The sequence below is a fragment of the Micromesistius poutassou genome, assembly GCF_964030765.1.
Source record: "Micromesistius poutassou genome assembly, chromosome: 16".
Taxonomy (NCBI): domain Eukaryota; kingdom Metazoa; phylum Chordata; class Actinopteri; order Gadiformes; family Gadidae; genus Micromesistius; species Micromesistius poutassou.
In genome coordinates, this window is record NC_140286.1 from 899,756 (window position 1) to 924,526 (window position 24,771).

Genomic DNA, 24,771 nt, shown 5'->3' on the forward strand with positions numbered 1-24,771 from the left:
AGGAGGTGAGATGTGGGCGGGTCGCTGCTGTCCTCCTCTAGTGATCCACCGACGCCGCTAGTACCGCCTACCTGTCTGCTGCTGCTGCTGCTGCTGCTTTGCCTTCGGGGACAGGATATATTACAACAATTACTTAAAGGAGAATTCCGGTTATTTTGCACTTTGAGCTCCCCTTTCTGGGTTGTCTAGGATGGAATGGAGGAGTGGTTGACACCGAGATTTTGACGATTGGTCCTGTCTCGGGTATTTGGCTCGTTTCGAATCGCCCCTGCCTGCTTCAGAATGGCTGGCTACGGGAATGCAACAAACCTGTCCTTAAAACAACCCTAAACGTTTGTTTTCAGAAATGTGCAGCTCACCGAGTGGTTAGTGGTGTTCGTTGACGTTCCAAATCAAGTATCGTAGCGAAATACGGTTTCTGTCGTGTTTTTATTGCGCATTTATCGCATTTTGTAAATCCCATTGATTTCTGTCGGAAGACCCTATTGCTCGTTGGCCGGAAACGGAAAGGGGGGCTGTTTACGTTTGGTTGTAGTCTTTTTCGCTCGGTTCTCCGTCTCAACAGTAGAGCTAGAACTGAGCGAAAAGACTAGAAGCAGGCAGGGGCGATTCTAAATGAGCCAAATACCCGAGACGGCACCAATCGTCAACATTTCGGTGTCAACCACTCTATTTCATCCTAGACAAACCAGAGAGGGGCTCAAAGTGCGGAATAACGGAATTGTCCCTTAAATGCACAGATTGTGTCTGAACAACAAAGAGTGTTTATTAATGCAAGAGTACACTACTAGAATATTCTTTATTCACTTAAAATCATCCTCTGCGGTGCGCTTCAGACCCAGATCATTCTCATTGGTTAACCTGCGCGAACCCTCGGTTCTCATTGGTCCTGGTTCATGTCTTGCAGGGTTCCCAGGGAGATCAGTGCCAGTAACCTGCACCAGGCCGCCAGGAGCATCCCCACCTGTGACTTCCTCACCAACGTCCACATGGGCTACCTGTCCAAAGACGACTGACAACCCCCCACCAACGCCGTCACACCCCCCTTTGAACCTGAACCAGGAATGACAAAGACACACACACACACACAGACTGTGGAGCCTGCACCCATGGCAACTGTGTGTGTGTGTGTGTGTGTGTGTGTGTGTGTGTGTGTGTGTGTGTGTGTGTGTGTGTGTGTGTGTGTGTGTGTGTGTGTGTGTGTGTGTGTGTGTGTGTGTGTGTGTGTGTGTGTGTCCCACTTGATGCTGCTCAACAGCTGCAGAAGTTGTGAAACACTTGGAACTGACAAAGGAAACCAGACTACAAAACCATTTCTCAGTTGCTTAAGTCCACTGCAGGGGGTGGGGCTATGTACCACGGAGGGCCAATCCTGTGCATCTCTTCACCTCTTCACCTCAACAACCAATCAGGGGCGCACAATGGACATCCTTTAACTGAGAAACGTACACAACTATACAGACGATTCCAGGAGTCGGCGACTTCACCTGCTTTATGGGCATCAGACAAACACTAGCAGTACTGTATTCACCCGTTGACTGTAAAAGGGCTCTGCTTTTCCTTTTCGTAACTGCCACATGGAACGATGTCCCATGACCTGTTTAGAGTAGAGGAGTGCTGTCTGTTGCTAGTCCATATCCATGGGAGAAGGGAAGTGTTTTTTTCGGCGACGTGGTTCTCATATACATTTGGATTTAATTTATTTGTTCTCCCCTCACGATCACACACATTATAGCAAGATTATTGTGGTGAAAACGTGTGACAGGTCTGTTTCGTTCACTGGCCAGCCATGTCGGCTGACCGCTGATATGGATTATCGTTGAGAGCAGTTCCCAGTTCCCAGTTAGGAATTATCGGCAGTTCCTAATGTAATGAGGAGTTGGAAGCGAAGTGTTTTTTTTTTTTTTTTTTTTGTCATGGGCAACCATCGATCTGGAACGACGAGCATGTAATGGCATGCCTCATTCTAGAGACGCCTCCCTGGCATCCATCGTTACTGGACATGATGGGCTTGCAATGCTATGATCGTGAGTCTGTATGATGGGCAGTGAGTTGTCAGCGATGCTTGCACAGTGTTGGGTTTTTAAAACGGTAGCTCGCTCTGCGCAGAGTGTTACCTGTCGAAAAAGAGAAAGTCTACGCTTGTCAGCCTTTACGTGCAACACAGGCCCGATGGAGATGGAGTCACATATACCGAACGACACCGTCAGCTAAACAATCTAATTATTAGTAACTATTACTGAGGCTGCTGGCTAACTTCTGCAGTCCATGGAATAAGCCACTTAACAAGTCCTACTGTTTTCTGTGTGTGTGTGTGTGTGTGTGTGTGTGTGTGTGTGTGTGTGTGTGTGTGTGTGTGTGTGTGTGTGTGTGTGTGTGTGTGTGTGTGTGTGTGTGTGTGTGTGTGTGTGTGTGTGTGTGTCGACTCTCCATAACTAATGAGGTTTGAAGGTCAGTGAAAACTCATTTTTTTAAAGTATTTTTAGCACCCTGATGTATCACCCATAACCTGTACCCAGTGTATATGATCAAGATAACTCAGATGAAGGCATTCTGATTCTTATTTTTATACCGATGCGCGCCAGCGGTGATGTCCTTAATGGTAATGTAGGTGTGTGTGTGTGTGTGTGTGTGAGTATCAGGTGATCAGTTGAGTGTATATGGCCGGCTGTATGTTGTTGCTGAGTGTTGCTGATGGTCGAGACCTTGTGTTGGGGGATTGTGGGGTGGGATTAATATTTGTATTACGTTAATATGTGAATGGGGGGAGAGTTGTCTTTTGGGCTGGGTGATCGTCACACGTTTTGACCGAGTTTGTGTGGAAGATACCTGTGAAAAGAGCAGTGTATTTTCTCTCTTCATTTTTCAGTGCACAAATCTAATCCATATTCTTGTAATAAAAAAGTAAAAAACCTCTTGTTAAAGGACGTGTTGTGTGTTTAACTACTACTCTTTACCATTTATGTGTGTGTTTTAAATTAGTTTAGATAAGATGTATGATTGTTTATGCCGACGGTAAAAATGGTAAAACCAAGCAATGTTGTGTATAGGACACCTATATTAAGCTCTCATGGTATTTCTCTCTAAAAGGTTCTGCTTTAAATGTGTATTCGTGTAACACTGTCAAAATAATGCCAAAGATGGAAAATTTCTCACATGTTTCCTTTTTATTTTTTTTAAACAACAAATTTACAAAATCATAGATGGAACCGTACTTTTTCAAAAGTCTCAACTAATGCAATATAATGGAATATAACCTAAATATATTACATATTTTTTTCCGCTAATAAAATACTACCAGGTTTCTTGACACTAAAGGGCAACAAAGTGCATTGAGCATAAACACAAACCATGACGTACGCACTTTCTTTTTTTGTTTTACAGCAGATCAACCAACCATCCACAGGAAACTGACATTTAATCAATCAGGTACACACACACACACACACACATACATACAAGAACTACACACCAACACGCGGAGCAGCCATGGAGTCGTGCGCCAACCAAGCTGATGCGATAAAGAAAATGTTTTGTTAATGTACGATTTTTCTTTTCTCAAACTATTCCCTAACATGCATATTTAAATACCACAGACGGTAGTTGCAGAACATATCAGGAAAGGATTTGCTTTTCATTCATTCTGTGCTGAATCCTGAAGAGGCAACAGACCTCTACAGACAATCCCCCCCCCTCCCCTCCCCGTACTCCCACTGACTATACTGTCACAGCTTACAGTCCCCCTTGCATAGATTAATAATGGTGTGGAATGAACGGAGGACATTTCTTCCTTGTTGTTGGTGTGCCGGGGATTTCAGCCGGGCCGAAGCGGATTGGCTGGTGCTCGTCGTATTCCGTGGTGTTTTTAATGTCGGGTCAGATGTTGAACACTCTGGAGCCGCTTTGAGACAGAGCGGAGGGGTTCGGAGACAGCTTGGTCCGCACGAGGTTGTCCTGTGAAAACACACGCAGCGCACGTTTAGATGCTGAGATGAATGCGAGAGGCAGGAGGCACGGCAGAGGAGCGAGGTTAGCTTGGGTCGGTTGGGTCTGCAGATGCAGCAAAAAAAAAGTAGAATCGTGACTACCGGTATAGGGCTTTGGGAATTGGAGATCACGTGGGAGACTGAGTGAAAATGAGGGGGGGGGGGGGGGGGGGGCGGGGGTGTGCATGCCAGCACAGCCATCCAAGACCATCATCTCTGATGTCTGACAACACGCATGCAGTTCTGCTTGGTCAACGCTGGCTGCGTCAGTAGTGACCAGGTCAGTGTCTGGCGTGGTTGATCTGAATCACATCACAGAACTTGAGTGCGTTTCTTTTGTGACCTCACTCCTTGTTGCAGAGTGGGGCTTAGTGTGTGTCATTTATATTTGCATTCCTCATACTATAGTTATACTATTCATATTAGGCTGCTATTTAGGTAGTATCCCTCAGGCTATATGGATCATAAAACGTTACTTTTGCAAATACATAAATACTCAAATAACACTCTAATTTCCTCTATATATTTGTACATTTAAAAATGACTTAATCAGTGCTTACTATTAGTAGTAGTAGTAAAATGTATACTTTTCCAAACTACTCTTATAATTTCCCTGGTACAGTATGTGCACATGTAGGTCTGAATACATGAGCCTAGTCTACATACTGTACAGTGTAAAGCCCAGTGATTCCAGTGGCCCAGCTGAGTCTGTGTGATAACACACCATGCACCAGAATGGGAAGTCACTGCATAGTGTAAAGGAAATCTATCAAGTTGCTGCGGGATAGTGTGTGTGTGTGTGTGTGTGTGAGAGAGAGTGTGAGTGTGCACCGTCTTATCTCTTCCCACACACACACACACACACACACACACACACACACACACACACACACACACACACACACACACACACACACACACACACACACACACACACACACACACACACTTGTTTGTGCTCTTCCAGAATTTCCTCTCTTCTAAATGAGATTCTCGCTCAAGAGGAGTGCAACATGCAGCAACATCACATTTCAGCAGCGAGGCACATAAATCCATCCTCTGTTCTTACTCACTTTTGTCTCTCTTTCCTCCCCCCTTCTAAATCTCTGTCCGCATGAGTTTGGTCACATCTATTTTTCGCTCTCTCACTCTCATCCTTACTCTGTCTCCATCTCCCTCTCCCTCTCTCTCTCCATCTCCCTCCCCCTCTCTCTCTCTCTCTCTCCCTCCCTCTCCTTTCCTCCTCCTCCTCTCTCTCTCTCTCTCTCTCTCTCTCTCTCTCTCTCTCTCTCTCTCTCTCTCTCTCTCTCGTCCCAGGCAGCGTGGGAAACGTGAGAGGCTCCCGGTGAAAAGAACAGAGCGAGGGGAGGGAAAGGAGAGGGAGGGAGGGAGGGAGGGAGGGACGGGCGGGCACCAAACAAAGAAAAAGCTGGTTGGGCTCGGGAGAGGGGGGAGGGGGGAGGGGCGAGGGGCGTGGGGGTCCTGAATCATGATGGGAAGAGAGAGAGGGGGATGAAAGAGGGGAAGAAGATCCGGGATGCGTTTCACCACTCTTCTTCCTTTGCATGTAAGCCGCGTTGCAGTCAGCAGAATCGAGCCCGGAGGCGGCGAAACAACGACTCATCCCACAGTGAGAGGAGCGTTTCCTTGCACTTGAGTTCTGGGAGACCATTTCCGAGACGTAAGCCGTACATCAACGGGCTTGCAAAGACACACTAAGGACAGAAACTGCTGCGATACTCGATTCTGTTGACAAAACGAACGGCCTGTTCCTACCACTCTCTGCCTGTCCGCGACACATAGTGGTGATTACACAGTACAATACACACCCAATGGGCTTCTAAATCAGCCTGCCTGTGTTCTCTGTCAGGTGTTAAAATACTGTTACTGGCTCGCGCATCACATCCCACAATCCCTTGCAGCAGCATCCCTTAGCATTTAGCAGATTAAAAGGAAATATGGCAGGTTTCCCCCAGAACAAATGTATTTCTGGTGTTGGACCAATTTAGACTTTATTTATTCAGTCGGTGTGAATTCAATCTGGCAAATTGTTCATAAGAGTAATGAGGTGTTAATCTCTTGAAGCCTCAACTCTACCGTTATGGAAAGCTCATTGAGTCTGAGGACGTCGCTGCTAAAGCATGATTCATGGGGGGGGGGGGGGGGGGTGGGGGGGGGGTGGTTCAGCCAGGGTTCAATGTTGTTTCAAGGTTAGCAGTTGTGTTTGTGTTGTGTTTTTTTTTAGAAACAAATCAATAGCAACTCATGCTGTGCACACATGCAGGCACGCACAATGGCAACCAAAGTGGTACGTGACACGCTGGTAAGGGGGGGGGGGGGGGGGGGGGGACAGTAATGAGTCGGGGGGCCCCGGAAAGGATGCTGCTGCTGTCTGGGGCCGTTTATTATAGCTCAGTGGCAGTTTACCAGTCTGGAATTAGTGGGATGTATTGACTGACGCGCTGACTGACGCGCCCCACGACATTTGACTGAGTAAGCGGCATGTTGGTGTAGGGAGAAAGGCAAACAAGCTCCTACTGATCCCCAGCATCCATAGATTAAAAAAAAAAAACATCTACAAAAAATATTTTATCACCACACTGAACAGTCACAAATAGGCAACATATCTCGCTCCATTCAGTCATCCCTTTGCACTGCTTGCATTCTTTTGCATTCGTTTATTGTCATTGTTTTGTCATTGCATTGTCTCTGTCTTGTGTGTATTTATTTTGTGTAAATTGAACCTGCCGCTGTCAAAGACGAAATCCTGTCACTTGTGACAGACAATAAAGTTTTTCTTATCTTATCGTACCTTACTTAATGCGCTGCACCTCCTCCTGACTGACATGCAGCTTAAGTCACTTTGGACGTTTAGCTTTGGATTTAGAATTTGCTGAATGACATAACAAAAGTCATAAAGTCGATGTCGCGTGTATTTTGTGATTTGAAGCGTACACACTACTGACAAACGGGGTACGGATTGCGGTGTACTCAGTGTGGTTCTGTTGGATGTTATGCTGTGGAGGACTACAGGTTTGCAGGAGAGCGCGTCCTATCTTTCTGGGAGTTGGAGGAGTGAATCGGCACTCTCTCAACTGGGGCGCGGGTATTAATACACCGTGTGACCTGCAAGTGACACCAATCATCCAGCATCACAGTCAGAACACAGCGCCAGCGACGGAATCAGGCGGAGCCACTCAAAGACTGCGTACACACAATACAACACGACGCAATCACACAAACATGCAGTAAGCATCTCTGTAGCTGTTCCACAAACGTTTTGTTCCGAATACGTTTTTAAAGGAGACACTGGTCATGAAGGCAAGGTTGGCGACTAGCTTCTACAGGTTCCAACCCCTTTACTGACAGATTGCTAGGGAGACTATAATCGTTCCTTACAGTTTCACTACACCCACCACCAGCTACGGTCGGATGGTGCTGTCGGAGCGGTGAGCTCACGGTAATCTCCTCAGGAAAAAAAAAAAAGAAAAAAAGAAAAGGTCACAGTGTATCTGGTCATATTTATTAGTGCCCGGCCTCTAAAGCAAAATCCTCTTTGCCCTCGTTGTCCTGCACGGTTTCACCGAGGTCCCATTTAATCTACCCCGCCCCCCACCCTTCCACCGTCCACCCAGATCAGCCTCAGCCTCAGACAACACACAAAACAAATCTGGGCCAAAGATTTGCAAAAATCTAGCATTAACTATTTGCTTGAATTCCTTTTTTTTTTTCCTCTTGTCACGCCTTTTTTTTTTTCTTTTTTTTTTTAAACTTTCCAGGTCGGAGCGGACCAGGGGAACCGACGGCGTGTTATCTAACGCAGGGAGCTGGCCTGCTTTCAAACAGCTGGGTCACTTTGAGGCGTGTGTGGAGGGACAGAGAGCTGTAGCACTTCCTCTAAAGACGCCCGGAGGCCTGCGGGGCTACAGCGACCCACCGGGGAGACGGTGGGCCGACGACGGTGATGAGGAGCAGGCTGCGAGTTCAAACCCCGTTGCCCTCTTAACAAAGAATAAACCCACCTTTTGACCCCTTTAGTTGACTACAGCGGAAATAGCTTCTATCGGTATTGGCTTTTTTTTTCTTCCCAGGCAGTAAAAGTGTCGGCACGGTGTTCCCGAGGAAGGCCGAATGAAATGGAACAAAAAAAAAAAAAAGGGAGGTTGTGTTGTTGTTTTTTTTGACGGTGTCCTTTCATAGGAGTTTTCAAAGACCTTTTCAACTGATTGTGACATTCAAAAAAAAAGAAAGAAAAGGAACATGAAATAGCAGGGCATGAAGGACAGCCTGATTGAAAAGGTGTCCCTTTTTTTGTTTGTTTTCAAGAACCAAAAGTCCCTCTTTGTGCTCACCTCTGTGCTGAGGTCGTTCCTCTCAGACACTTGGATCTGCCTGAGGCCGGGGGGCCCCGCTGGTCCGCTGCGTCTGCTCTGAAGAACAGGGGTCAGGGTCGGCGTGCAGGGCTGCACCACCGAGCCGGGCGGCGCAGCGGGGACGGTGGGGGTGGGGGTGGGGGTGGAGGCGGTGGTGGTGGGGACGTAGAGGGCGGGCCGGTGGCTCTCCCCGCTGAAGGCAGCCTGGTAGCTGGTCTCAGGGGTCGTCGGCTGGCCCGCCGGGCCCTGGGAGCCGACGTAGGGGGAGGACTGGCTCCTCCTGGTGCTCTTGGCTGGTTTGGCCCCGGACCACTCTCGGTACTCTTGTCTGGTGGAAGGGGAAGGCAGATGTTTTAACAATCATATTTTTTTGTTTTATTGGTTTCTGAAGCAGGTGCCGGTGAGACCAACACTGGACACATGCATGGGATGTAGGGTAGGGGGTTAGGGGGTTTGACGGTGGATGGTATGGATACAGGTTTCATCTTTTGACCACCCATTGTAGTGAGCTGTGATCAAACAACTATTGAACAGTTTACAACCAGAACTGTAACCGTTTGCATCTTTACCCTAGCCACTACCACCACTTCGATACCAGCTAGCCCAGTTAACAGTGGGAAGTAATTAATAATGAATGAGCTCATCTAATTAATCATCAACTGAAGCAGATGTATAACCTCGCCATGTTGTCTTGCAGTGGATTAGATAACCGGCTGTGTGCTAAATAGTCCATTTCAGCACTAGGATATTCATTTGCTTGGTAATGCACAGACGACAGCTTCTACAACTCAAATGTGTGGTTCTGAAAGGAAAGCGTTTGAAGAGAAACATGAGACAACCTGTATGAACTGGTACTGGCACTTCCTGCGTTTTGCGGTTCCGCCAACTTTTGACCCCTTCCTCCCTCGTCCCTACGCCCCTGTGCAGGCTGATTGCCGGCGGCATTGTGACTGTGGTGACTGTTTACTGGACTGTCCGCCACACTGGCCGACCTGTTGCCTCCGTTACTAATCCAGGGGAAATTGTCCTTTCTGGGAACGGGCCAGGGTTTGAAATCCTGCGTGTATTGCGTAACGGTGGGAAAAGGCACGACGGGTGGATGGTAGTCCTCCCGGGGCTTGTAACTGAGCTCTCGGCGACCCCTGAACGACTCCCGACTCGTCCCGATGTCATCGATGAGTGCCAGGGGGGGTCCACCGCGGTGGTCCGGGGTGAGGGAGCTGCTGCTCCTGTGGATGCGGTCCGTGGGCACTTGTTTGGTGACGGATCGCACCTCCTGCTCCGCGATGTCGGAATAGTTTTGGATGGTGAGCGGAACCGAGAGATCGGATTTGTCAAACTGGTTCCAGAACCGAGCCAAACAGCAGACTCTACTGATGCACGGCCAAGCCATCACCCGGTTGTAGTGTTAGCAAAAAAACAACGACAATAAATGAAGAAAAGAAAATAAATTGAAGAAAAAAAAAAAGAGTGGCACGGAAAAACCAGAGATCAAACCTTGCGATGAAATATTCCCCAGACTTTGGCATGCAGGTCCATCCCTGTAGGAGATCGAACAGCGTACTGTTCAGCCCATGTCACAGCACCCAAATGCCAGCAGGATGAAAAAAACAAAAAAAAACAACTGAGCACATCGCGCACAATCTGTCCGGGACAGTCAATGAACAGACCCCCCCACGTCTGGTGATCCGACTTATCGGCTGGAATAGCATGTAATATGCTATTTTTCCCCCCCGTGCCTGTTGCGTTCTTTTTCTACCTAAAATTAAAGCTTTAGCGACATCATATTAACATCAATTATCAGAAGCCAAGTGACTAGTGGGCTGTTGTGTTAATTATGGTTCCACACCACAGGTGTCAGTTGTCGTTATGGTTGCAATGGGAGTGCTGAGCTGGTGGTGGGGTGTATAACAGGTAGGGTGCCCCCAATACCTTACACAGCCATACAGCAGTGCCATACAACAGTGCACTGCATTTCTTAAGCTGATTCAGAAGTGTCATCAAAAGTGTAAAGCTGCAGCTGCCACGAGAATCTCGGTCTTTGTAAATATAGACCTAGACATATTGCCATATAAGAGCAAACTTTAAAAAAGTATTTGTTTATTTTTCCCACACACATTTCTTATTGGCTAATGAATGCCGTATGTCCCATATGTAATCCACTACATTTTAAACATTTGTTGTGTAGCCTACAGCAGTAGACCTACCTATCTCGGATAGTCCTACAATATTAACATTTTTGAAACAACTGGATTGTAACTCAATCTACTTTGGCAGAATAATAGTATATTTATGTTTTGTGTATTATCTAACGCTGAGGTACAGAGAATGACAACCGGCCGTCGGACACTACCATCTGCTGGGGGAACCAAAACATCACATCCATGCAAAGTCCACCGCCTTAACTTTCAATGTTGGAATGTGACTTGTCACACATAAACCAGTACACCTAATGGTCTACTTTCCCGACGGAGCTTCAGCGCATAGGCCTATGTATATAATCTGGTCGGTAAGGAATGAGACTACAGATACAGTGGCTACTTTTGAGGAAATTAGGTTTGTGAAGCAGTTGGATATTCTGCGGCCTGATGGCTGTTTATGTTATTCATCCTTATTGCCTATTGAGAGACATAAAAGTTCAAGGCTTTATTCATGTCATACTGCTGTGAAAAACGCAGACAATAATACTTTTTTGCCATTTATTTCGTTTTTCACTTTTGTGTGTAGACACCGCTTATTGCACGTCTGTAATTTGAGTCTAAAATGTGCTTTATATGAAAATATGTTGTATTTGAGAAAATCTATACATATATGCTGCATAAAAATGTAATTTCATTCAGCCTCAGGTTTGGGGCTCCATTCTCTCTTGCGTAACTCCACTCTTCGAATCTTGCCACTGATGGTCTTTGGCAGCTGGTCCACAAACTCAATCTGGAGACATTGGATAGCAAACATAGACAACATTCAACTTCAACAATCACCTTGTTTTACTACACTGCTAAAGTCATGCATGTCTATCATGCCATCTAGTGGTGTGTGTGTATCATTACACGTCTCCACACCTTGCGTGGGTACTTGTACGGTGCCGTGACCTGTTTGACATGCGTCTGCAGGTCTGCCACCAGCTGGCTTCTATCGTGAGACTCGTATTCGGCCGTCAACACGATAAACGCCTTCACCACCTGGGCAGGAATGTGCACTTAGCCTCTGGTCGGCCCGGTCTCTCAAAAGTGTCACCAAAGGGAGGGGTAAACGACACGATTGTGGTAACTACGTTGGGGCGTTGGGTGCATACCTCTCCTCTGATTGGGTCCGGGCTGCTCACCACCGCTGACTCCGCGACGGCCTCGTGTTCGATCAGAGCGTTCTCCACTTCAAACGGACCAATCCGGTACCTGTTACCCCCCCGGGGAGTGCACTAGTAGTTCATTTGTTCGTCCAATATTTTGCAACAACGTCAAAGAAAAAAAAAAAAAAAAAAAGAGGCCACCACTTTGAACCACGGGGAGTCACTCGTACCCGGCCGAAAGGATGACGTCGTCGGCGCGTCCCACGAACCACAGGTACCCGTCCTCGTCCATGTAGCCCCTGTCTCCGGTCAGGTAGAAGTCTGCCCGGTAACACTCCGCCGTCTTCTCCGGGTCCTCCTGGGACAGCCGGTGTCGGGAGTGTCATTCACACAGTGGAACGGACGTGAGAAGGTCTCCATTATCAATGGCTCAAATCGTTATGCACGCACGCACGCACAAACACACACATACATAGCCACCCACAAACACACACACACACAGTGGTTAACACTGCAAGGTGAAAACCAGTTTGTCGGGAGAAGCATAAGAGTTTAGAGGTGTCTTGCCTGAAGACACAATCAATAGCACATGAGGAGCCGGGGATTGAACCAGCAACCGTTGTGGCAACCCGGCCCCGTCGCAATCAACATGATGCAGAGCACCTGAGGAGCCGGGAGGAAAACCTGCTTAAAAGGCAGAGGCTTCCTCACCCATTCAGGGCTCTCTCGTGGCTGGGGTGAACGGAGAGTCCAGCCGTTGTGGCTGTGCCACCCGATCATCTTTTAGTTCTTTTTAGAAAGACTTTATTGTTTGATTAAACGGGCCGTTGTGGCTAACACCCAAGTGATTTGCGTGCTGTTTTAAACCAAGGCGGGTTCACTCCCCGAGGCGGGTTGCCACACCGTCCAGATGCCAGACGAATACAAACCGAATCATCCTACTCACTGTGTATTCGGTAAAGAGACTAAAGGGCTTGTCTGGTTTCACTCTGATACCGATGTTGCCCTCTGTGCCTTTGGACAGGGGCGTCCCTTCGTCATCCACAATCTGACAAAACAAAACAAAACAAGCATGGAATGATGGTTTGTGCTTTGATGCCTCATATCTCTGGATCCCGAGGTCATGCTTGGCTGTTTAGAAAGGTGTGGCTGTCTCTTACCTGCACATCATATGCTGGAGACGCCTTTCCTATTGACCCCGGCTTGATGTCCATCCCCTTAAAGGTACCGGCAATCAAGACCTATGAGAGGATTATGCTTATGTCAGGGAAAGCAATTCAGGTTTTTTTTTAACATACAAGAGAATGTGGTTTACAAATGGGAAGTGTTCCTTCCCCCAAAAAAAAATGTTTTTCAGACACTTGATCCATGGCATCGATTGTATTTCCGCACCGTTTCCGTCTGTCCGTATCCTTCATAGATATGCAGTCCCGTGGCCTCCTTCCACTTCTGCATTACCTCTGGGTTAATGGGCTCCCCAGCACACACACAGTGCTGCAATGACCCAAAGCTGTACCTGAGGGGGGGGAGAGAGAGAGAGAGGGAGAGGGAGAGAGAGATCCAAAGTTTGTGTTTTAACCGTGATGGTGACCCAACAATGCCACCTTTGATTTACTCCCACAGTAATAATGTAAACAACAGAAGGGCAACTGAGCAGATTCTGCCTACTTTGACATATCTTCTTGAATGAGCATGCGGTAGGCCGTCGGAGCAGTGCAGAACGTGGTGATGGGAAATCTGGACAGTGTCTAAAGAAAACAAAAGGCAAAGCTGCTTAGCAGTGACTTTTTCTGGCAGTCAATATACTTTTGGTTTAGTGTTGGGGATTGGAGGAAAAAGAGATGGACTTTGTCGTGGCAATTCCCCTTTAACAGAGATTGCGTCTAGGCCAGATGAGATTCCCACTGCAATAAAGCACACAATACATTGGAAAGCAAATGTCCTAGGTTTTAATGCATGCATACATTAGACTCCTCTCTAGCAGAGTGAGTCCTGAATACAAGTTGACATGGTTTCTTATACAGTTTCAGACCCTCTCCACACAAAAGGTACATCAAAGAAGAGAGGTGAAGACCAAAGGACAAATTCTTCTCTTTACGACCCTTTTGTCTCAACACCTAGGAATACAATGGTTGGGGTTCACGACAAACAAATGCAAAATCCAGATGCCTATCTTTGTGACGTTCTCACCCAAAGCACAAGGATCAATAGACAGCTGGGAGGAAATGGGCGGGACAATCAGGGTTGAAACTGAGGACACTACAATTTACACAAGAACAGACAAACTTATCAAACAACAATTCGGATATGTAGATTTTTCCATCACAACTTTAAATTTTGAAACTTCAGAAACCAGATCACACTATCTTAACATCACAGGACCGATAATATAATCTATCCTCAAATCCCTGCCCTCCTCTTCCCAGCTGGGCATCCACCCAGCGGCCCACCTCCAGCACGGTGGAGGTGTCAAAGCGGGGCATGCGGTGGACGAAGACGCAGGCCCCCTGGATCCAGGCGCTGTACACGCTGCTCCAGGCCGTTTTGGCCCACCCCGTGTCGGATGTGTTCCACAGCACGTCCCGGGCCGTCAGGTCCAGCCAGTACCTCCCAGTTGGAAAATGGACCCGGGATGGTGGTGGGGATGATGAGGAAAGAGCATAAGAAAGAACCATCACTGACAAATCAGACCTCGGAAAGGTACAGTGAACAAATCCAGTCTCTTGGATTATTAAATTAGGGAAAAGTGAGCTCATCCTAGGAAGGGGCAGGATGGTGTATTGGCTAGGGTAACTCCTTACCCCATAGGTTTGGGGTTAGGTCCAGTAATATCCTTTAGAAAGGCATCCTAAAGCACGACGACTACTCCTAATGAAAGCAACACGCTAAACGCCAAATAGTTACATTTCTAAACAATGTCACTCAATTTAATTCAATCAAGTAGGTTTACAGCTTCTACGACTCACTTGCCATTGACCGTCAGGCCAATCCCAAAGCTGCAGTGGCTGTGCTGGGTCATCTTCGGAGACCCTGTTGTGCCGCTGGTGAAGAAGATGCTCATGGGGTCTCCACTGGGGGTCCTCACACAGACATGGTCACCGGAGACGTTGCTTAATTAAAGCACAACACAGACACAACCTGTTTATAGTAATAACAAAAGCACTCATTGAATAGATAGCATCTAAATGTCGTTTTTAATAATTTTTCATTTCATTGTTGGACATTGAAGTGGTTAACATGTTCCAATCCCAGTACCCGAAAGGTACTGGGTTTGATCCCCGGTGGTCACAGCCAGCCTGTATGCATCCTTGTGCATCCTCTGTGTAATGACATACACCTGAATTCACAAATTCACATTCAGACTTTGGATGCGGGCCACTTGGTGCCAAATGAGTAAATAACACTATGTATGTTTTGCGGCTTACCTCATCAGATCCTGGAGGTTTCTCCAGCCGTCTCGCCTGCTGTTGGAGTCAGACACTATTATTTTACAGGTCAGGGCAGGGCACTGGGGGGCCACCTGGTCCACCAGCGGGGCCAGGGACTCGTCTGTGACCACACATTTGGCCCCGGAGGTGCGCAGCCGGTGAAGTATGTCCCTGGCGGTCAGCTGACAGGTCCCTGGCAGGAGCACAGCACCTGGGGGACACGGAAAAACCCGTTATGAGCCATTTGCTGACATACTCCAGGGACGTTTGACCTCTTGAGACGGCTCTCTGGGTTACTCTAAAACTTTTCTACAAACTTCTACGCACAAACTACAATTTCTTCTATCATTTTGTATAATTTGGCCGGATATAACACTGCCCCATTATAATAAAACAACTTTTGCAAACATACTTTTACTCGCTGTGACTCGATAGTGAATAGAAAGTTTAAATCATGGAAGTGGCCTCAATTCATAGTCCTGTGAAGAGTTACCTGTTCGGAGGCACGCGATATTAACCAGCCACCACTCTGGAATCCTGGGCAGCATCAGGAAGACGCGGTCCTGTTGGCCGAGCTGACCGAGCTCAGTGAAGACGTTGGCCAGTTTCCTAGAGTGGAAGCCCAGCTCCTCAAAGCTCCACCGGACCTCCCTCTTCTCGTCGTCTACCCACCAGAGCGCAGGGTTCGCAGCCGCTCTGGTGCCGTCCTCAAGAAATCACATAGATGTTCATTTGTTATGAGTCTGAGCATTCATTTGTACTATTACAGTACTGTTCACTGTCATAGCTCTACAGTTTGTGTGATAACGGTCATTTGCACACATCATAAATAGCCTACACACACACACACACACACACACACACACACACACACACACACACACACACACACACACACACTTAACATGTTACAGTTTCGTAATAACATGTCAATGTTTAGAGTAAAAATATAAAGTTACCTTTTCTTTTTCTGCCCACTTGTCTAAGACATCTTCTGCAAAATTAAAATGCCCAGAGATTTGGGGGAATTTGAATTCATGTTTAATGGTGTCATAGTCAGTAAAGTTTTTCGGATGACATGCCTTGTGTGTATGGCTGTCTCTGGTGATTATTCTCGGGTGGCTCCCGGTTAGCGCCTTCAGAATAACACGTAGGTCAACTAGTCTCTTCATTCTAGGAGAAACAAAACCACCAAGGCAGATAATTCATTAGGCATGCATGATATTGTTTGCATTTGACAACTGTCTTATCAAAGTACATAACTAAGGAAATAAAGAAAGCAGTGTCTACCTCGAAATATTCAGAATAACCTTCCGCGTGGGTCGTTTGTTGGCCTGAACATATTTTGCATGAGAACAAAGTCTAATCCAAATCCCATATCACCAAAACATTGAGTCAATAATTCCCTGCGCACAATACACAATACTTACTACCTCTTCTTCAGTGGTGGAAACGATCCCAGATGCAATGCGCTGAATTACGCTAGTAAGAAGTTGTATTAATTGAAGACAATAAATATCACATTGATATACACACAAACGCGCTCGTTTTTGTGCAGATGCTCCTCAGAAGAAAAAAAATCGATCCAATCTAGTCCCCACCGCAGGCATAGGGGGGCGTTTACCCACAATGCCTTGTGACCTGCTGGGTGGGAGCGAACACAACAACACGTGGACTCACTCCGCTCCACCGGGATTGGACCACACTACAGGGACAGGAAACTTCGTGAGTGTCTTTTACAGTCCCATGCTAGAGTTACTATGATGTAGTCCACCCCATGTCTCCATGGAGTGGGAGGGGGATCATAGGTCGTAGCATTTGCCATGTGTGTGTGATCGCGTTACACTAACAGCACTTGGCTGGCACTGGCACTTGCACTGGCTAACAGATGTTAGCTGTGAGTGTCCAGTGTGGATTCGCCCGCATACCGTGACACTCAGTCAGTCAGAGGGCTGGACCTCCCAGTACTAATGTTGATTATTACATTGAATGTAACGACGTGTGTTTGTATGGTAATACAAGTAACGCGACTAGACGTATGACACAAACGATCCCAAAGTGGACGTTTTCAAACGAACGCATCAAAGTTGTATAATATGTGCTTTATAAGCGTTTAGTAAAGTGTCACTTACATGAAACATGGGTGATGAAGATACTGACTAATGTGTCTTCCCATTCATATAACTTGAAGTGTCACGGATGTTTTGGTCAAAGGACAGGCGGCATCATGGACCATCTGCCGGACCACAACCGCCGGTACAAGGACGTGGACTACTGGGACGAGAGGTACCGGGTGGAGCAGAGCTTCGACTGGTTCGGGGACTTCTCCAAGTTCAGGCATCTTCTGGAGAACCTGATCCACAAGGACGACTCCATCCTGGTGCTGGGTTCGTACACCTTTTACGATTATAACGTAATGACACTGGTAATAATGAATAATGTAACTTTGGGTAGATTACTTTTACCCCAGTATTTTGATTATTATGAGTTTTCTACTGATGACTCTAATATAATTGACAACCCGATTAGGAGACACAATGATATGACATTTCAAATGGACACTGTTACAAACATTGATATTGATGTGTCACTTGGCACATGCATCCGTAAGTTACGTGTTTGTAACTTATGAAGATGGAGGTCTGGCCAAGGCGGTACTTTTGTCTCGTGTAGCTTATTGAACCTCGTATTTGTTAGCTTGGATTTCCTCATTGATTGCTCTCGGTTTTTTTTTAAATCACATTTTAGAACATTTCCGCCAGATGTCGCTATAGCCTACCATAAAGATGATATGAGGGAAAGTGTTTTGCTCATATCTGACTCGGATACAGTTTGAACCGCACAAATCACATGGACTCTGATCTTTTCACAATTTAGTTGACTATCCTGAAGAAAGCCACACTTGTGTCAGGAAAAGCACTGGAGGCATCTTATGCTCCGTCACTACTTGTGGCCTTAGTCAAAGAAGCTGCGTTCGATCATGGAAGAGCTCATTCTCCCTGCAGCTATAGTTTTGGCAGAGACAGATGATTGAGAACATCACACATTGTAGTGTTTTGTTGAAATGGAATATCCTGAGCTGGGAAAACGTGTAGTGCATGAACTTTTGCCTTCAGATCTACTTCTATGTGCGAAGTGACCTTCTCAGCTTTGACTCACAGGAAACCCAAGCAGAGGAACAGCCTGGTAGTAGCTGTAGACACAGCTACTTTAATTAACTCAAGATACTGATTAAAGGTCCCATGACATGCCACCAGGTGTGAGTGTGATTAGCTGTTACAAGCCGTTTTGAAAATCTGGCTCTTGTGACATCACAAGTGGGCGTGTCCACCTAGATGTGTGCTGGATAGATTAGTCTACCAGCCTACCCGGTGGACTGTAGCAAACAAAGTTGCTCATCTATCCGTCACACATCTAGGTGGACACTTGTGATGTCATAAGAGCCAGATTTTCAAAATGGCTTGTAACGGCTAATCACACACACCTAATGTCATGGTGTGCATGTCGTGTGACCTTTAAAGAAGTTGAAACTGCGACTTGGTGAGTCTGAATATCATTTTGTCACTCACAATAAGTGTAAATAAGTGCAATCGGTAGTGTTAGTTACTAAAGTTTATTATGAGGACATTTTGGGGAATCATCAATATGCTAAGGATCAAGGGGTACTACTGGAATGGCAAAAACGACTCAAGGGCTGCATAAGACCAAATAAGTTGGGAACCACTGCTCTAGATCGACATAGTCACAAATCTACACTGGCAAGAGATCATCATAATTAATGTTTCTCCAGGAATACCGGTGCAACTGACAAATCAGCTGTGTTCTTAGCAGTTTAAATGATCTTTTTCAGTTTGACTTGGTAATGATAACTCACACAAGATCAGTAGCGGCAGCAAAACCAGTTTTCGCTAACATGCTTGATAATAACATTGTGATGATTTTTTTAGGATTTATTCAGATTTGTATTAAAAATAGTACATTCTTTACCCAAACAATATGATACTGTATAACCCAGGAATCCAGGTTATTCTGCAGACTTTAGTTATGGATTGTCTGCAGTACCGCTGAACATCGCTAGGGGTCTCTAGTGGTCCATCGTTAATGCAAACAGCTTTGTTTATCTATGCACAGTGGCCCTGTGTATTTGAGGGAGGAGCCTTGGTTCATTTTGTGTCAAGTAGTGACAAGCTTTCGTGTGTGTTGGAGAGTTTGTGAGAGGGTATTATTGGTATCCTTTAGAGTGCAGAAAGCTCTTGTTTTGGTTCTTTGTTTCCAGTTTCTTGCACGTTTTTTGCCCTGTGAGACAAAGAGCTTTACCGATACGCAACTTCTTTAGAGAACGACGTCTTCATTATCTTCATTGTGAACACGGACGAATAACAACTCAGCTGTTCTTATTCTGTCCACGGTAAAAGCATATATTTGGTGGTATAAGGCCCCTTTTATCATTCTGATGCGCTCAATGTTTGTAGCGATCATCACATTACCATTCTTAATTGATCAAGAAACACACACACACACACACACACACACACACACACACACACACACACACACACACACACACACACACACACACCTATCCGTAGCACAGTGCGGCATGGTGACAACCCCCGCAGCGGCGCTGTGAGTAGCCTTAACGGCCAATGTTGATTCCTAAAAAAAAAAAAAAATACACAAAACCCTTTGGTGTGTGTGCACATCCTCCTGCCTCACACTGCAGCAGAGCCGGGGGGGCCAGGGGCCAGACCGCGGCGTGCATACTGATGTCCGAGCCCAAGGTGAGCAGCGACAATGGCTGAGTGCTCTCGTCTCAGGACCACGTTGTTCTCCAGGGAGCCGTCCAAACGCACATGTTCCCTCGTACCGGGGGGGGGGGGGGCACGCATTGCCCTGCTGCTGCTGCTGCTGCTGCTGCTGCTGCTGCTCTCTCCGAGACCGACACGCAGGCAGCTCCCTTTCTGCTGCTCTCACTGTGTTGATCCCAGGTTTTCTTTTCGTAATGCATGCTTTGTTATAACGTTATGATATATAGTACGTTTATTTTTCATCTCTTATGTTTAATATTCTTACTGCCCGACTGCCATCCGATAATCCCCATGGAACAAAAACAACAAGAAGAGGATTGTTTAAACTTCCTGTCTGTGACACCCTCATTTCCCATCTGGGATTTCTAATGAGGTGCATCTCGTATGTCGTATTATCACATCACGCAGAGACGTACACAGAAACAAGACACACCTGCTGCTGAGGCCAAAGGGAATTGACGTGCTACCAGGCCCCGCCGTGCACGGTACATGTACGCAATCCCGCTTTAGTAACGAAACGCTACAAATAGATATCTCGTTGTCGCGACCCCTTATCGGCGCTCGTGTAGAAATCATCCCTCGCCCAGGTCCCCATGAATCACACGGACGACGGGCCTCATCTCAACTGACAGGGCGGGAATTAGCCGCAGCGCGGTGGAACGCCATTTAACTGTAGGGCAATGAAAGGAAAGGGGTGGGGACGGGATGAGACTCTGGGAAGGGGAATCTTTGCTCGGTAGATGGAGGTCACTTCCATTAGACTAATCTACACAAAGACAGGGGGGTGGGTGGGGGGGGTGGGGGTGGGGATGGGGGGGCTGTACTGCAGGCGTTCAACCGTCCCTTTTACCATTTGCTCTTCTCCCCCCTGTCTGTTCCGCTCTCCTCCCCTCCTTTCACATTTTCTTCTCGCTGAATCCCTCCCTGGCTCTGTCTAATGTTTTTTTTTTTTCTCGTCTAAGAACATGAACGTGGCTGTGGTAGATCAGAGCTGTGTCCACCTCCCCCTGCAGCGTTCTCTGCCCCCATCATCACCACCACCATGTATTTAGCGATGTCTTTGGGCTGCATCCTGTTTTGATTTGATTCTATACTGTGCTGCTCACCCACTTGTGCCTACCGCCTCCATTCGTCTCTCTTCTCTCTCTCTCTCTCTCTGCCCCCCCCCTCTCTCTCTCTCTCTCTCTCTCTCTCTCTCTCTCTCTCTCTCTCTCTCTCTCTCTCTCTCTCGCTCATATATATTGTTACACCCACAAGCTTGTCTGCTCTGTGTTGGTTTGTTTTTGTTTGTCATTGTGCCACCTCTCTCTCGCTCTCTCTCTCTCTCTCTCTCGCTCCCCCCCTCTCTCCCCCTCTCTCCCCCCCTCTCTCTCTCCCCCCTCTCTGTCTCTTTCTCTCTCCCCCCTCTCTGTCTCTTTCCGCCTCCCCCCTCCTCTGTCACCTCCTCGTCACTCCCCTAACGCTCCTCCATTGTCTGGGTGTCAGGAATCCCTCCTGCCCACCTCCATCCCTCCCTTCGCCCCCCACACACTCTCCCTCACCCACATCTGTTGCTTTGGCTGGCCTCTTTTCGCTCTTCTATTCTTTCGTCCGCTCTGTCGTTGGTTCGTGAACTCAGTCGTTTTGTTCTTTCGATTTGTGACCACATAATCATCTACAGCCAATTAATAACAAAACTATTGGCGCGATCATCAGAGTTTAACACATTGCACGGTGCACTACTCGTATTGTATTCGTATTGTTCATTAAGATAGCAAAATACACGGATGGGTCAAAATAGCCCAAAATTAGATGTTGGCTTCACCAGCCGCGCCAAGCCACAGATGCAATACATACACTTGCATGGTACACCTTTACAGTGTGTGTGTGTGTGTGTGTGTGTGTGTGTGTGTGTCTGTGTATAGCCTTTCACACCTCCATGTGGATGACATATACCACAACATTACGGAGGCATTAACGATCATCAAAAGTAACGCGCCTCCTGTTCCTGCCTGCCGCGGCTTTTTACGACTCTCTGGGCTCCCAGTATAGTGATCTAATGAGTTAAGATCTCCCAGGGTCAGAGCTGCTCGGCCCTTACCCCCCTGGGGGGGGGGGGGGCCTGGGCGATGATGTAATCACTCACTCGCCAGAGCGGCGGTGGTGGGGTGGTGGGGGGGGGGGGCGATGGGCTGCTGATGATGGTGGAGTAGCCGCTGGGTTGCAAGCCTCTTTCACATAATGTTCCCTTCGCACTTCTGCATCACTACACCTGGTTGCTATGATATCACGTCTCCTGAGTCAAGGGGGGGGGGGGTTGGGCTTTGGGGGGTGTGTGGGGGGGGGAAGCGACACTGGATGTCACACATTATGAGTCAATACGGATTGCTGGAGTTTTACCTTGAGTCCTCCCATGCACAGGATGAATGTGAACAGCTGTTCGCCGGACGTGCTTCTACATTTGCTTGCGCTGTTGACACGGTTTGGCAGACAGCTCCACGGACGGCATCTGTTTGGGGCGCGAGAGAGGTCCCGCAATCAGGTTTGCGTGCCTCTGCGTAAACACGCGCCGGACGTCCGCCGTATGTTCCATGTGTGTGTGTAGTGATACGGGACGCTTTCTGAGTCTGACCCACTGGATGCCCGACATGCGTGCGTCCCTTTTTATAGTCCGTCCAGTGACATCATCGTGGCCCCGCAGAGTCTTCTTAATCAGTGTTTATTGGCCTCAGCTGTTGTGCGTCTATCTGCCAACGCGATTAGGACATCGGACGCACATTACATTACCGTTTCCTATTGTTGCCAGAATGTAATCGGCCTTTGCTCTCACCCATTTTCCCTTTCCCCCCCCCCCCCTTGAAACACATGCGTGCACACACACACACACACACACACACACACACACACACACACACCCTCTCACACACACACACACACACACACACACACACACCACACACTGTGTCATCCTGGTTGACACAAGTAACATGACTACCGGGTTCAAGTAAGGGTTTCAGGCTTGATGCAATAATTATCGTTAGTCACGAGTGGGAACTGAGTACCACAAACTTGTTTAAATGCAACAAAAAATGACAAGTCCGTGTAACAAACACGTCACGCGATGCTCCGCACGAACGGCAAAGACGCGTGGACCCGACCTCACTGTTCGAGAGAGAAGAGCACAAAACACCGTGTGTGTTTTCCCGCTTTCTCATTATGCTCACCTCCTACAGCTCTGCATCTGTTCCCCTGATTGAGCCCTTGTTTGCAGGCAACACCAAGTGACACCCCCTTCACGCCACATATCCCCACCGCCCGCCTTAGGCTAGGCCAGGGCGCCCCCCCCCACCCCCCCCGCCACTCCTTGCTCTGAAAGTCTGAAAGGCGAAAGGAGGAAGTGAGCCACCACCACCACCATCTGTGCGCATGTGGATCGCCATGAACTTAAACGGCTGTAAAGCGGGAGACCAACGGAGGATCGGTGCGTCGGTGTCCTTCATGAGCCTGTGAGGCTGTGAGGCAGGGTGTGTGGGTCCAACATCGGGTGAACGAGCGCCCGAGGAGGCGTTAACGTAGGGCAGCGGTGGCGGCGGTGGTCCATTTGATGGTCAGACGCTCACCTCTCCACAGTGCTGTACCTCCCCCTCTCCTTCCAGTTCTCCAGTTTGAGGCAGTTTTGTCCCCCCCCCCCCACATCCTGGGTCAAAACGGGTCCCAGTCCCCCTTCTCGATGCACTGGTTATTATGTGTGTGGGAGTGAATTTTAACCCCTCCATCAATTTTAACGCCGTCTGACTTGGTCCCTCGGAACCCGGACCCGGACCATAAGCACCCACTGGGGGGTTAGACGGGTCATGGGGTTGGTTAGTGGTTCTCAAAATACCGTACCGCCCTCCCTCAGTCCAACTGCACACTTCTTTTGGTTGTCCTGGAGCCCCCGCTCACCTCACTGCCTCCCAACACTGCCCTCGTCTGCTGCATGTGCCGTTGCCAGGTGTCCCCATGAATAATGACATCATCAAGGTAGGCAGCAGCATAGCTGGTGTGTGTGGACGCAGCACCCTGTCCATGACACACTGGAAGGCGGCCGGGGCCCTGAACCAACCCCAGAGGAAGTGCACTGAATTAGAACGACCCCCACTGCAGAGGAGAAGGCCAATTTTTTTTTTCCCCTTGTGCTCTGGAGATAAAGGAATCTGAAAGTAGCTTTGATGCGTCATTCACACTGTAGTCGTCCACACAGAACCAAACAGACCCATTGGAATTGCAAACACAAAGTCACAGTGGGACGAGACTAGCCACTGTGTGACGGTGTTTCTTACCGCCATTTCCCGCGCCTCGCTTTCTGCGTATAGCAGAGGAGAGGGTCGAGCCCCGTTATCCAAATTCCCAACGGCTTTCGTGCGCAGAGTTGTTTTTCAGGCACGTCAGAATCAATACGTGCCTCGATCAGTTAGAATCTGTCGGGATTCCAACTCCGGAGACGAATTGAAGCGGCGCGCGTGCCACGCTCTTCACCGAGATTACAGCGGCACCGCCTCGGGATGGCGGGGGTTGCGTAATCCACAATGACTAATTCAAATTGATACCCCATGTGCGACGGTCTAATGGGCCGATGACATCCATGCCAATTCTCTAGAATTAGAGGAGGTAGCGGGCACAACGGCGCTTTTGGGCCGGGCCGGGTGATTAACTATGTGACATTCACGGCTGGACACACACCACCACCGCCGCCGCCGTTCATCCGAGTGAATGCCCCCGGGGCCAAGAGATGAGAGAGGCCATAAGCCGGGTTAGGTGGTGCGGTGTCCATTCCTGAGTTACCAACTGGTACGCTCCACAAGCCGCTCCGCTGCAGCGTCCGTCAACCGATAGGGAATACACAAAGGGCATGCCCACGTCGGTACC

At 47.9% G+C, this 24,771-nt stretch overlaps 4 protein-coding genes across 4 annotated transcripts in view; 2 read left to right on the forward strand and 2 right to left on the reverse strand.

The window, feature by feature from the left end:
• Positions 1–1,016, forward strand: part of yeats2 (YEATS domain containing 2) — a gene marked incomplete at its 3' end in the record, with an annotated part of 21,517 nt that extends 20,501 nt beyond the window's left edge. Inside the window, exon 20 of the mRNA XM_084481409.1 lies at positions 908–1,016. Coding sequence (XP_084337535.1) covers positions 908–1,016 — 109 coding nt within the window. The remainder of the gene's footprint in view (positions 1–907) is intronic.
• A 2,860-nt stretch (positions 1,017–3,876) lies between these two features.
• Positions 3,877–9,752, reverse strand: map6d1 (MAP6 domain containing 1; the record flags this gene model as incomplete). Its single annotated transcript, XM_084481215.1, has 3 exons — positions 3,877–3,954; positions 8,339–8,687; positions 9,199–9,752. 3 exons carry the CDS (start codon positions 9,750–9,752, stop codon positions 3,877–3,879), a joined length of 981 nt encoding a protein of 326 aa, XP_084337341.1.
• A 1,351-nt stretch (positions 9,753–11,103) lies between these two features.
• Positions 11,104–16,495, reverse strand: acsm3 (acyl-CoA synthetase medium chain family member 3). The gene is made up of 14 exons (XM_084480680.1): positions 16,367–16,495; positions 16,036–16,249; positions 15,570–15,783; positions 15,074–15,287; positions 14,615–14,758; positions 14,099–14,255; positions 13,317–13,396; positions 13,041–13,164; positions 12,809–12,889; positions 12,595–12,696; positions 11,879–12,006; positions 11,655–11,754; positions 11,422–11,541; positions 11,104–11,290 (listed from the first exon to the last, which is right to left on the reverse strand). Exons 2-14 carry the CDS (start codon positions 16,246–16,248, stop codon positions 11,192–11,194), a joined length of 1,776 nt encoding a protein of 591 aa, XP_084336806.1. The 5' UTR covers position 16,249; positions 16,367–16,495; the 3' UTR covers positions 11,104–11,191.
• Positions 16,496–16,738: 243 nt separating this feature from the next.
• The window catches only part of ece2a (endothelin converting enzyme 2a), a gene marked incomplete at its 3' end in the record, with an annotated part of 10,298 nt that continues 2,265 nt past the window's right edge, over positions 16,739–24,771 (forward strand). Inside the window, exons 1-2 of the mRNA XM_084481410.1 lie at positions 16,739–16,801; positions 17,291–17,489. Of these exons, the coding sequence (XP_084337536.1) occupies positions 17,304–17,489 (186 nt within the window). The 5' untranslated portion in view covers positions 16,739–16,801; positions 17,291–17,303. The remainder of the gene's footprint in view (positions 16,802–17,290; positions 17,490–24,771) is intronic.

Excerpts from the sequence above, each read along its gene's own strand:
- acsm3 (XM_084480680.1), bottom strand. The coding sequence starts at position 16,248 with ATGAAGAGACTAGTTGACCTACGTGTTATTCTGAAGGCGCTAACCGGG. Across the intron at positions 15,784-16,035 it reads AGTGGGCAGAAAAAGAAAAG|GACGGCACCAGAGCGGCTGC; the intron begins GTAACTTTATAT and ends TGATTTCTTGAG. Across the intron at positions 15,288-15,569 it reads TATCGCGTGCCTCCGAACAG|GTGCTGTGCTCCTGCCAGGG; the intron begins GTAACTCTTCAC and ends CGTGTCCCCCAG.